General features: G+C 48.1%; 5 protein-coding genes across 5 annotated transcripts; 3 read left to right on the top strand and 2 right to left on the bottom strand.

Moving 5' to 3' along the window:
• Window positions 1-596: 596 nt before the first annotated feature.
• PEX2_052830 (cystathionine beta-lyase STR3) lies at window positions 597-2040 on the top strand (the record flags this gene model as incomplete). The annotated part of the gene is made up of 3 exons (XM_016742557.1): window positions 597-812; window positions 886-1929; window positions 1987-2040. 3 exons carry the CDS (start codon window positions 597-599, stop codon window positions 2038-2040), a joined length of 1314 nt encoding a protein of 437 aa, XP_016601068.1.
• Window positions 2041-2395: 355 nt separating this feature from the next.
• Window positions 2396-3465, top strand: PEX2_052820 (uncharacterized protein; the record flags this gene model as incomplete). Its single annotated transcript, XM_016742556.1, has 2 exons — window positions 2396-2604; window positions 2661-3465. 2 exons carry the CDS (start codon window positions 2396-2398, stop codon window positions 3463-3465), a joined length of 1014 nt encoding a protein of 337 aa, XP_016601067.1.
• Window positions 3466-4047: 582 nt separating this feature from the next.
• On the bottom strand, window positions 4048-6235 carry PEX2_052810 (ferric reductase family protein; the record flags this gene model as incomplete). The annotated part of the gene is made up of 7 exons (XM_016742555.1): window positions 4048-4054; window positions 4110-5120; window positions 5169-5267; window positions 5322-5573; window positions 5623-5737; window positions 5794-6044; window positions 6105-6235. The coding sequence occupies 7 exons, from the start codon at window positions 6233-6235 to the stop codon at window positions 4048-4050; spliced, it is 1866 nt and encodes a 621-aa protein (XP_016601066.1).
• A 773-nt stretch (window positions 6236-7008) lies between these two features.
• PEX2_052800 (putative cysteine synthase B) lies at window positions 7009-8726 on the bottom strand (the record flags this gene model as incomplete). Its single annotated transcript, XM_016742554.1, has 2 exons — window positions 7009-8456; window positions 8513-8726. The coding sequence occupies 2 exons, from the start codon at window positions 8724-8726 to the stop codon at window positions 7009-7011; spliced, it is 1662 nt and encodes a 553-aa protein (XP_016601065.1).
• Window positions 8727-9628: 902 nt separating this feature from the next.
• On the top strand, window positions 9629-11634 carry PEX2_052790 (MDR family MFS transporter; the record flags this gene model as incomplete). Its single annotated transcript, XM_016742553.1, has 7 exons — window positions 9629-9745; window positions 9810-9943; window positions 10006-10799; window positions 10851-11040; window positions 11090-11155; window positions 11209-11262; window positions 11313-11634. 7 exons carry the CDS (start codon window positions 9629-9631, stop codon window positions 11632-11634), a joined length of 1677 nt encoding a protein of 558 aa, XP_016601064.1.
• Between the last annotated feature and the right edge of the window lie 511 nt (window positions 11635-12145).

Genomic DNA, 12145 nt, shown 5'->3' with positions numbered 1-12145 from the left:
ACTTTCAATTGATTGATTTATTTGCTGTGGATATAAATATGACCAAAATGCATTTTAACAAAGAAGCAACTCTAAGTAACTCTTGATATATGCATAGACAACCTTGGAAGTTATACCAACATTTATATAAAACATCTAGTTATACTCTCTATACAGAACTCTATATAGACTCCATATCCATAGCTATTCAGCATGTCCTTTCTAAATCTATATATACAAATCTCCTATAAATGTAATCTAAATGTAATCTAATCAATATACAAACACCTTAATCAACGATCAAGATACGGACCTCGGGAGTAAACATTGTTGACTCATAAAAAAACTCCACATACCTGCATGCCTAATTGGGACTAGCGGATGACGAGATCGCAATGGCCGTGGCTCAACGAATCAGCGCCGACTCGGACGAGTCAGCTTGTCCGGGGGGAAGATGTGAACTGCTTGGGATTCTTTTTCTTTTTCTTATCTTATTCCTATTCCCCTTTTTACTTTTTGGCATATTCGCATCTTTTGACTCTTGTGTGTTTTCAATTAACCTCAATTACCCTCTACACGCACACATACACACTCTCTCCTTCTGCCCCGCTACAGCGATGTCGGCCTCAGGATCCGGAATTCCCAATGCTGCCTCGGGGTCATCCAGCGGTGTGAAGAAGGGGTTCCCTCAAGTTGACCTGTCAGGCAATGACCTTCCACCTTCCCCTGCCCCATCTAGCCCTCATACCGGTCGCCGGTACAATATTGCCACCGAGCTGGTCTTCACCGAAGGCAGTGACCAATACAATGCTAGCAGCGTCCCTATCTATCAGGTACAGATCTACCCCCTGTGCCAAAAAGGCGGTTTCAATTGGACATGCATACTAATCATACTGAATCATATAGAGTGCTACCTTCAAACAAACCTCCAACGCCGGCGGTGGAGAGTATGACTATACACGGTCCGGGAACCCCACTCGCACACATCTTGAGCGTCACTTGGCCAAGATCATGTCGGCACAGCGCGCCCTGGTGGTGTCCTCCGGCATGGCAGCCTTGGACGTGATTACAAGACTTCTCCGCCCTGGTGACGAGGTGGTCACTGGTGACGACCTCTACGGTGGCACCAACCGCCTGCTTAAGTACCTCTCGACTAACGGGGGAATTGTCGTGCACCACGTCGACACCACAGATCCCGAGAAGGTCCAGGAGGTGCTGAGCTCGAAGACAACCATGGTGCTGCTTGAGACCCCCACAAACCCCCTGATCAAGATCGTCGATATCGGAAAAATTGCCACCGCCGCCCATGAAGCCAACCCCGCCTGCATTGTCTCTGTGGACAACACTATGATGTCTCCCCTTCTCTTAAACCCACTAGACTTCGGCGCTGATGTCGTTTACGAGAGTGGCACCAAATACCTCTCCGGACACCACGACCTGATGGCCGGTGTCATTGCCGTGAACGACCTGCAGCTCGGAGAGCGCCTATACTTCCCGATCAACGCATCAGGATGTGGCCTGTCGCCGTTCGACTCTTGGTTGCTGCTACGTGGTGTGAAGACATTGAAGGTCCGCATGGACCAGCAGCAGAGCAATGCCCAGCGCATTGCTGAGTTCCTTGAGTCGCATGGCTTCAAGGTGCGCTACCCCGGTTTGCGGTCCCACCCACAGTACGAACTCCACAATTCTATGGCGCGGGGCGCCGGTGCTGTGCTCTCGTTCGAGACCGGTGACACGGCCATTAGCGAGCGCATTGTGGAGAGTGCCAAGATTTTCGCTATCAGTGTCAGCTTTGGCAGTGTCAATAGTTTGATCAGTATGCCGTGCCGTATGAGTCATGCCAGCATTGACGCGAAGACCCGGGCGGAACGCGCTTTCCCTGAAGACTTGATCCGGTTGTGTATTGGTATTGAGGATGCGGATGACTTGATTGACGATTTGCAACGAGCGGTATGTATTATGTGTGTCCCTTGCATAATTTGGATTTCTGCTAACTGTTTTTTCCAGTTGGTGCAAGCTGGTGCGGTCAATGTCACTATGGATGGTATCGAAGCTCGTTAGATATGTAGTTAAGTTATTGGTATCAGGCGTTATGGGATTTTAAAATAAGAATCAGAGTATAATGAAGCAAAACCTGTACTCCATTGTATATATCGTATATAAAGTATGTCCTGCCTCCTATCTCAACAATATAAAACTTTGGAACAGCGTTTAGCCGATAAGCTTATCGGGCCGGCATCGGAGAGCCGGCGCCGGGTCGCGCCCGGGTCATTCTCGTCCGAAGCTGGGGGAGATCAACGATTGATATAATACTCTCTCAGATCTCGCATTTGTAATTCATTTTGTCTCATTTGACCATATCTTGTATACCATTTCACTCAATGCATAACCTCTCTCTCGTCCATACGATATGAGCATGAATCGGGATGCTGTTGCGCAAGATACAATATTTACAATGGCGACAGTAAAGCAGGAACAGAGTCGGGGTCAAGGACAGGCCCCCAGCAAACGCTCCACAGCTTCAACATGGAATACCAAGGATCTGGGCAAGCGACTTGGCGTCGATGTCGCTAGCGCAGCGACAGCCGGCGCGCTGACCTGCCCATTGATCACCATCATTGATCGGTGAGTAACTATCACAACTCCTAGGTCCCAGTAACGAAAAAGACTAATCCCTCCAGTGCAATCATGGAAAAAGCATCAAAAGGCTTCCCGATCGGCCAAACAATCAAAAACTGCCTCCGATCGATGGTCGCTCGACCCAGCGGCTTCTTCTTCACCACTCCATTCATCCTCATCTACACCCTATATACCTCGACCTACCTCACAGCAAACGCAATCGATACCCTCAGGTCAACAACACACAACCAGCCTTACAACGCAATCGACACAGGCCTCCCCAAATTCTTCGCAACAACAATAGTCAACATGACGATATGCGTCTACAAGGACGCGCGCTTCGCTAAAATGTTTGGCGCCTCTCCTCCCTCCGAATCGCCAGCTAGAAACAACACCATCAACACAAGATCAGTCGCGCAGAAGTACAGCTCTGCTCTCCGCGTACCACTGCCTCCCTCCGCACCCACAGCACCAACCCTCCAAATACCAAAGGTCTCATACGGCCTCTTCTGTCTCCGCGACAGCATCACAATCTGGGCTTCCTTCAATATTCCCGCCCTCATCGCGCCCTCAGTCCCAGACTTCCTCGCTTCAAGCCCAACCATGAAATCCAGCATTGCGCAATTCGCCTGTCCCGCTGCTATGCAGTTCGCCAGTACGCCCATGCACCTCCTCGGTTTGGACCTATATAACAGACAGCCGGCCGGTGGTCTGCATTGGACGGAACGTGCGGCGCGGATTCGTCGTGATTATGTGCCTAGTTGCTTTGCGCGCATGGGGAAGATTGTTCCTGCGTACGGTATTGGTGGTGTGGTTAATGTGCGGATGAGGGATTCCTTGATGAAGAGAGTTGAGAGGGGAGAGTGATTTGGATTTGATTTGATATCAAAGGAGGAAGAATATGTTAATCCCCGTGAAGGGTGGAAGGTAGGTTTCGGTTGGCTAATGACCTGATGATCTCTTCATTTTGTTTTCATTTAATGTTTAGATTTGCATTTTGTGGTTGATCTTTTGATCTCACGTTTCTTTCTCATCTCTCCACTCAGCCTTATGGGATTAATGCTCGGTGTTTTTTTTTTGTTTTTTCAGGCTTTGGCCTCGGTGTTTCATATCCCCAGACTTTGTTTTATATTGGACCGGTGATTGTTTCGGGTGTCTCTTTCTGTACTATTTAGTTCATACTTAGATTGCTGTGTATTCACCTGTGATTTGGTATAGACTCGGGCTTTAGACTAGCTTAGAGGGTCTTGGCTGTTAATAACTTAGATTTTCTTTGGATATTGCTCTTTTTTATGTGAAGTTAATATTTGGTTCTTTGTTGGTTGCACCAAATAATAGTTCTTGAATTGAAGCATATGTACTTGGGAGCAATAAATAGGTACTTTGATAGAAGAGAAGTGAAAGAGAGTAAGATCAATCCAGCAGATGATACTCCACATCAACAACCACTCACCATCTGTGGAAACCAGTTAGTTAATCGTGTTAATATAGCAAGGCAACAAAAGACTTACACAAAAGGCTCGGAATGCAAATACAGCTCCTCAACCTCGCCCCCAAATACTCTGGTTTGTGCCAAAGCCGCCGCATTCCGAGTGTCATGCAGCATAGAAGCAGGACCACAAACCAAAACCCCAACCCGCTGCTTTTTTTGAAGGTGCGTTTCTTGCGCATGTGCCACGGCAACAGTGCGCGCAACTAAACTAGGAAGATCAGGTCGAGCATTGCGGTGAACATTCAAACTGAAACTGCCCGTGGTAGTAAACTCAGTCGGCGGCACCTTACTAGTCGTGCCCTTAACATCGTCAGAATCCGAAGCCGAGGAAATCCCCGATCCTCGCTGGTCAGTGACGTGCACAGACACCGCAGTCTCGAAACCGTTGTCCGAGCCCGCGGATGATAACATGGTCGATTCAGACAGCCGTGATTCGATCTCCTCGATGTACCAATCTGCCATGGCGTGATCGCGCGTCGAGAAGACAACCTGGAGGTTCCGCCTGGAGGGTGCTCGTTTCTCGCTTGCCAGTGTGTTCATCCCAGTCAGCCGGAGCGCTTCATCTACCATGGCCAGTGAGAACCCGCCTCCCGAGCCGCCAGCTATCACCAGGATCGTGTCAAATTGAGCCATGTGCAGTGCGCTGACACCACCGTACGGCCCCTCTATCAGGATCTTCTTTGTGCAGCCTGGATTCTTGGCTGCCATCGCTCTAAGGCGTCCGGTAACGCCACCGCGTGGCTTGATGTAGAATACTAGTTCCGAGGCTTTGCCTATTTCGTCTGGATTGTGACATGCGGAGGAGATAGTGAAGGGATGGGCGGTGAGGAGGTGTAGGTCTGATGTGAGGAAGCGCACAAATACGTGCTGGCCTGGGGTCCATTTGATGATTGATGGGACTGCAACGCGGACAAGACCGCTGGGGAGCAGTTCAAGGGTTGCGCTGTGGATGCCGTGCATTAGGTAGGTACGGATATGGCTGGCTATCAGGCTTAGGAAATAGATCACGCCCGAGGCTATGAAGTAGTCCCTGATATATGTTAATGCAATTCATGGGGCTCATTAGCATAAAACATACCAGGAAGAGAGCCGGAAATCGCAGTGAAGGAAGAAAAACACGACAAATACTACCGCCACGAAAATGTGCGTGGCTTTGAAGAATTCATAGAATCGATTGCTGTGGAAGAGTGAATAGTTTGTCACCCAGTAGGCAGGTTAAATGTGATCTTACCGAATGAATGGTAAAGACATGAGGGTAAGATATGCCTGTGAAATGAGAGCAGCAACACCTGTCCAGTAAACAACACTGGTCTTCCACTGATACATCATATCCCCCTTCCAGATGTGATATATGATGTAAGGGAATGTGTGGATCAAGGCTAACACAAACATCGCATAGCTAGTCCAGTGGTGGAACACTTGAAGTTTCTCATGCGGAATACCAGTCACACCAGAGATCATGTTGGCTTTCGTGCTCAGTACCCTAAAAGGAAGTCAGCAACCGAATTGCATGCTCGGAATCGAACACTCACAGTACGAATGGAAGCAGCGCAAGAGCCATCCAGCCTGATCGAGTCGCAATCGGAGGACTACTTCCATAAGAAGCATCTGCCGGCCAGTAATAAGGTTGCGGGCCGAGTGTCATCGCTATCAAGAGGTCAGCCACCACTTTCGTCACACCTTCGCAATTTCAAACCACCCACCGAAGAAGAAGACAGCGCCTATAACTCCCAGAATCACCACGCCCAACGCCGGAGACCAGTATCCCAGCGCAGGAAATCGATATCCACGATAGGACAAGTATCGTGAGGCAGAAGTGAACATGCGCCATGGTCTGGTCCGTCTCACTCTATCTGGAGCGAAGCTTACAAGCAAGTTCGAGATAGCGAACACTCCAATCACCGCACACATGAAGTAGACGGTGTTCAATGCGTAAACATGGTCGGCTTGGTACCTAGAACAGGATTCCGATAATAAGCACATGGATATGTAGGTAACTCGGAAGAGTGCATACCAGTATCGCCAGTGATAGTTGCGATAGAGACATTGAGCCTCGGTCAGTTTGCATTTGTCGGCGCGAGACGAATGAAGCATCACCGGCTGGTCAAGCCAGGGTGTGCCCTGGGCCATCTTCATGTCCATCATCTTGTGCGACCGAAAATAATTGACAGTAACACCTACAGTGTAATGGTCAAGGGAATTCAGATATCATGGAATACATAAGGTATGATCGGCAGGTCTGGAGCAAGTTTGTTTTTTGGGATGGTTGCGGAACCGAAAATGGGATATCTCCTTTATTCTCCTTGTACCTGTCAACGAGGGGGATATGAATGGTCATTCCAGTCGTTTCAGTTGTTATCGCCGATCACCCGAGGGGATCTGCTCACAATTGAGCACATTTTATGGGGAGATGGGGTCTGCAATCATTCGAAGCCTCGTGGTTGGTTGGAAGATCAAAGGCTAAGTGAACTAGAGCACATTTGCGCTTGATACAAATTGGGTCTGACATCTGACATCGTGTGTGGGTTACTACTCCTCGGAAGACATCATGCATCATGCATGTATCTTGCATGTCATCCGAATATCCTGGGATTTCCCTAAATACGAGCTATTCAACGCATGCGGAGCACTCGAGGCTCGAGCCATAGTGGAAACTGTGGTCTCTTACGTGTGGGATCATAAAGAAGTCGAAACAATATTCTCACCGAAAGAGTCATAGGGTAGTATATGCCAAAAAATAAACTAAAGCGATGAAGTAATTGAAAACAATACCAAGAAAAAAGAAGAAAAGAAGGGGGAAGAAAAAGAAATCGAGGCATAATATGTCTGCATCGGGACTAGCGCCTCACATGGTAGAGCCAACCCTACATTCCGCATTTTCTCAGTCGATTGCGCTATGATCCTGAGTCCCAGGTCCCCTATTCAAGGGGAACTACTGCAACAGAAACTGTAGCCGTGATAGGCCCCTTAGAAGTGGATATCGGGGTCTCACTCCCGATTTCACACATTCTCAGCGCACGGTGGCCTCCACGCACGCTATCTGCTTCGAGGCCCTTCGCCCGAAGAACGCTGGTAGCCACGCGTGCCGAATCCCCATCGTAGCATACCACGAGGATGTGATGCTGCCCCAGATCTGAAACCAAGACGTCATCGTTGAAGATCTTCTCCAGCTCCACCCATTGCGCCTCCAGAACAGTCGGATCCGAAAACGGTGACGGGCTGTGAGGCCCAACACTAGATAATGGTAGATTCATTGAATCGGGGAGGTGCCATGCCGAAAAATCTTCCGGTTGGCGCAGGTCCAGAACCCGGTTCTGTGGCTTGAGGACAATCTCGCTCAATAGGCTTTGCGCAAGGGATCGCGGTGATCCATAAAATTGGGGCAGGACCTCTAATGCGTCCCGCTCCCAGCTCTCGTCATATCGGTACAGGTCAACTTTCGTCAGGCGCTGAGGAAAGGTGGATAAGTTAGCTTTTTTTTCTTTTGCTTTCGTCCAGGGATGAACTGGCCAAGACGTCATGGAGGTGATATTTACCTCGTTTCGGATTGGGTGGAATTGCTGCTCGCCCAGCTTTTGGAAGTACTCATCAATGTACTGGTATGGTAGGTCGCAGCAGAGGAACACGCAATGAGTTGTGCCATCTGGACCTGCAAGATCAGATAGCGTTCCCGCAGCCTTGCTCTTTGCTAGCATCTGGAAGAGCCCTTGGAGGTTGAATCCGGACGATGGCCCACACACTAATCCCTCTCGGCATAGGTTTAGGGAGTGAGTGTATGACTCGGCCGATCCAACTTCTTCGATGGTATCCACCGCTCCTTTCCAGGGAAACTCAACAGGGCGCATTAGAGCATACGACCTGGGCCCAGGTACCCGGTCACCTGGGGCTGTGCAAACACCAAGTCGATGAACGGATGGCTTCACGTCTTTGAAATATGTCCCTAAACCGGTCATGGTACCAGAAGTGCCCATACCAGCACAGAGAACGTTTATTTCGGGTAGCTGCTTGAAGATCTGTGGTCCGGTCCATCGGATATGGGACTGCCAGTTGTTGTTGTTTTCGTATTGGTTGGGGTTAACAATTGTCTCTGACTCCAGAGCCATTCTTCGGGCATTTTGGATGCCGCCTCTTTCGTCTAATGGCTCTGGTTGAGATGGTCCACCAAACAACGTAATGTCGAGACCGAAGAATTGCATCAACTTCAGTTTTGCATCGCTGGTCTTGTTGCTCAGAAAGGCCCGTGTGTCATTTACTCCGTGCATGACTCGAGCGACCATCGACATTGAAATCACTGTTGATCCGGAGCTGTATTCGATGATCCGGTCTGTCTCCCCAGGCACAACACTAGATTCGAGCATATTCAATGCTGGTTTTGTGTTAGCCTGCAATTGGTGTTTAGTGTTCTTTCGGGGCTTCTCATACCTGGCATTGCCTTGACATTGTTTGCTGGATGCATGGTCATCATTTTGGCATATATCCGTACCCCATCTTGATGATAAGGGTTCAAATGAGGTGGCAGCTCTACGAGGGGCAAAGGAGGCTGACAGTCTGGGTCGAAGTATTTTTTCAGCGAGTCAGTGCCGAAATATACATTGTGCTCGTTCATATTGGTCATTTTCTCGGAAGAATTGATCATCTTGTTGAGACACACTTAGTGACCCTTAGTGTAAGATATAGATGCTGATAGTCGAGTAGTAGACAATCTCTCCTCCACGTGTTTGAGGAGCAACCTTCTCGAGTAATGAAAGCAGATATGAGAGCAGAGAATCTCGGGTCACTCTAGGCAATTATACAGAACGGATTTCTATAGCGTCCATCACATGCCCCTCCATCCTGTTCCGTCTTTCTTGGCATCCGAGATGAAGGAAAGTAAGATCTACTCTTACTCCACTAGCGAGTATCTCGCCACAGGACTCAATATGAGGGTTAAATGCCATAGGTGGACGCTGCAAACCCTGAGAATATACTACTACGATAAACAAGGAAATTGCGTGGACCGATCCCGGGGATATCGACACTATCCCAGTGTAGATCAGACTCTGTAAGCTAAGCCTCTTTGCCACAGAAATTGGGTATAGAAAGGTTGAAAACGGAATATTTTACATTTTAAGTTGCGTCATCCTCTGGTCTCTTTGATGTTGTACCTGGCAATGTTCTAGAATCGAATTGTTCATGTGTCACATAGTTTGACAAGGTCCCCAGGAATGGAATCAATAATCCCACAGGTCCTCACATTTGATTTCCTATTAGCTGAACATATTCCGATCTTCCGGTATACATTATACAATTATATCAAGGGACGCGTACCTTGAGGGTGTTTGAGAAGTTTTGTCAACTTTGACGCGCAGATCTTCTGTCAAGGTGCTCAGACTAAACGTCGATCAATAGACTAATGCAATGACGAATGTGAACAGATGATTAATTATTTCGCTTTGGCCTCTTGACGAGCTTCTTTTTTTAATATCTCTTTTTCTTTTTCTATCCCGTTTTCGGATCCTGGATGCCTGTTTACTTTCTATCCCTTCATATCAACACGCCATGACAGGGGTACTTGAAAATTCAAACCCAACAGAGGATGTCGCGATTGAGAAAGATGGGACAAATGTCACTTTCAATGAACAAACTAATTATGTGCCTAAGCGTACTATTATCACGGTTAGTGAATGAGTGAATGTGGTCATAAGCAATATATGGCCTAGCTAATGTCAACCACTGCTAGATTTTCCTAGCATGTTCCAGCGTTGATCTCCTTGCTTTGATGGACCAGACGACCCTGGCGGCCAGTTTGTCTATCATAGGAAATCAATTGGGAGCTAGTGACCAGACCTCCTGGATTTCGGGCGGTTACTTCGTGTGAGTACTCTTTTCTCTGGTAGTCATGACACGACTCAGTCAAACTAATATTCGCGGTACAGAACATCAACATGTTTCCAATTACTATATGGAAAACTATCTGATATCTGGTCTCGCAAGCTCGTGCTCTTCGTCGGCCTAGCCATTTTCTTCTTCGGGTCATTAGCAGCTTCCCTTGCACAGACAGCCACGCAATTGATTGTCTTCCGCGCTTTCACCGGAGTTGGTGGCGGTGGTCTCATGACGGTCGCACAGATGATCGTCAGCGATGTTGTTCCCCTCCGTGAACGAGGCAAATATCAAGGTATTCTAGGTGCCGTCGTTGCTATTGCCAATGGCATTGGTCCCGTCATCGGAGGCGCACTAGCCTCCATTTCAGAAGACTCGTGGCGATGGATCTTCCGCTTGAACCTACCGCTTACTGCATTAACCACATTAGCTGTTTTGTTCTTTATGCCCCTTCGGAAAGTCACGGGCGACTGGAAAGTCAAGCTGAAGGCAATTGATTTCTTTGGTGCACTTCTGGCTCTCGGGGGAACTTCGGTTTTGCTGCTTGGTTTGACTTGGGGTGGTGGCGAGTATGAATGGAACTCAGCGCATGTTATTGCAACTCTGGTCGCTGGGTTCACCATCTCTGTTGCTTTTGCTGCGTGGCAGTGGAAGGGAACGTCGACACCGCTGGTTCCAATGCATATCTTCCAGGGCAGAATCGTGAACGGAGCGTGTTTAACCATGTTCATCAATGGGTGGAACTTTTTGGTGCAAGTCTACTATATTCCCACTTTCTATCAGCTGGTATTTGGATATTCGACGGTAAAAGCGGCTGCAATGCTGCTCCCTATTACCCTCATGCAAAGTATGAACCTTCATCTTCTGGGTTGCGTTGCAATGCTGACTTCCTTAACAGCTATCAGCAGCACGGGCTCCGGTCTTGTTGTACACTGGGTAGGTCGATACCGGGAATGCATCCTTTTTGGATGGATTATCTGGGCTATTGGTCTTGGTCTTTTCTCGACACTTGATCAACATTCGGGGCTGGGAAAGCAGATTGGGTATGGTATTCTAACTGGTGTCGGGGTCGGAAATACTCTGCAGCCGTACGTGATACCCTATCCCGGTCCAATAAATTCCACTAATGTTTTTTAGGTCTCTTATTGCCGTTCAAGCCGGTGTCGAGAGACGGGATATGGCTGTGATAACCTCATTCAGGAAGTGGGTGATACCCATAGTGATGCTAGCCATTTTATGGAGCTAACAATGGACAGCTTCATACGAAACCTCGGTGGCACTCTCGGGCTCGCTATTGCCGGCACTGTCATGTAAGGGTTCTTTCAGATCTGTCAGCTTGCTCTCTCATTAATCAATACAGAAATAACATTGTTTCATCATCCATCTCAGCCCTCAACCTCGATGAATCTCAGTCCCGCTCTCTTCTCTCGAGTCCACAGACTTATCTTTCAAATTTATCTGCAGCGGATGCTGAGCATGTCCGTGGTGTGCTGAAACCGGCATATCAAAAGGGATTCCGTATTATCTTCATTGTCGGTGCATCACTTGCGGCATTTGCTTTCTTTTTGGCTGTTTGGTTGATGCCACAGGTTGGTTTGAACCGAGCGGACGATCAAGCTTTGAAAGAAGAAGCAAAGAAACGACTCAATGGAGAGTTGGACGAAGAAAAAAGAGAGAGCTAGGCCTAATTGACTTGGATCACACACACACAAAAAAATAATGGAGCACTTATGGTGTACATTGGCTTATAAAAGATTTAGACACCTTGGAACTCCCTGGGGCCCCGGGGCCGGATGAATTTGGCTTAACTAAGCTCGAAGGTTCCCCGGGGCCCAGGGCCAACCTCCAGGGCTTGGAGGGTTGTTTACCTAAAATCTTAGTCATTAAAATATCACGTGCAATATACGTACATTGGATCATTTCAAGGTTGTTAGTTAAGCTTAGTGTACTCCGTATAGTTCCCTAGTCAGTTAAAAACTACGGAAAACTATGGAAAGGCTTCGGTCGCAAATTGGCAAATCTAAAAGAAATCAAGTTTGTGGGCTCGCATGTGATATATGTCGAATGGCATATAAGAGAGTGCCCAACACCCGAATCGGGTGTTAGGCCGTCCGTGCATTAGGGCGAGTATAGCTTCACCTTTTTGGCATATATGCCCGGTATCCCAAAGCGGTGAGAGCGTTGAAAGGCACT

The sequence above is a fragment of the Penicillium expansum genome (genome assembly GCF_000769745.1).
Source record: "Penicillium expansum strain MD-8 chromosome Unknown contig172, whole genome shotgun sequence".
NCBI classification, from domain to species: Eukaryota; Fungi; Ascomycota; class Eurotiomycetes; order Eurotiales; family Aspergillaceae; genus Penicillium; species Penicillium expansum.
Note: the sequence above shows the minus strand (reverse complement) of the source record. Positions and strands in the feature narration are given on the sequence as shown.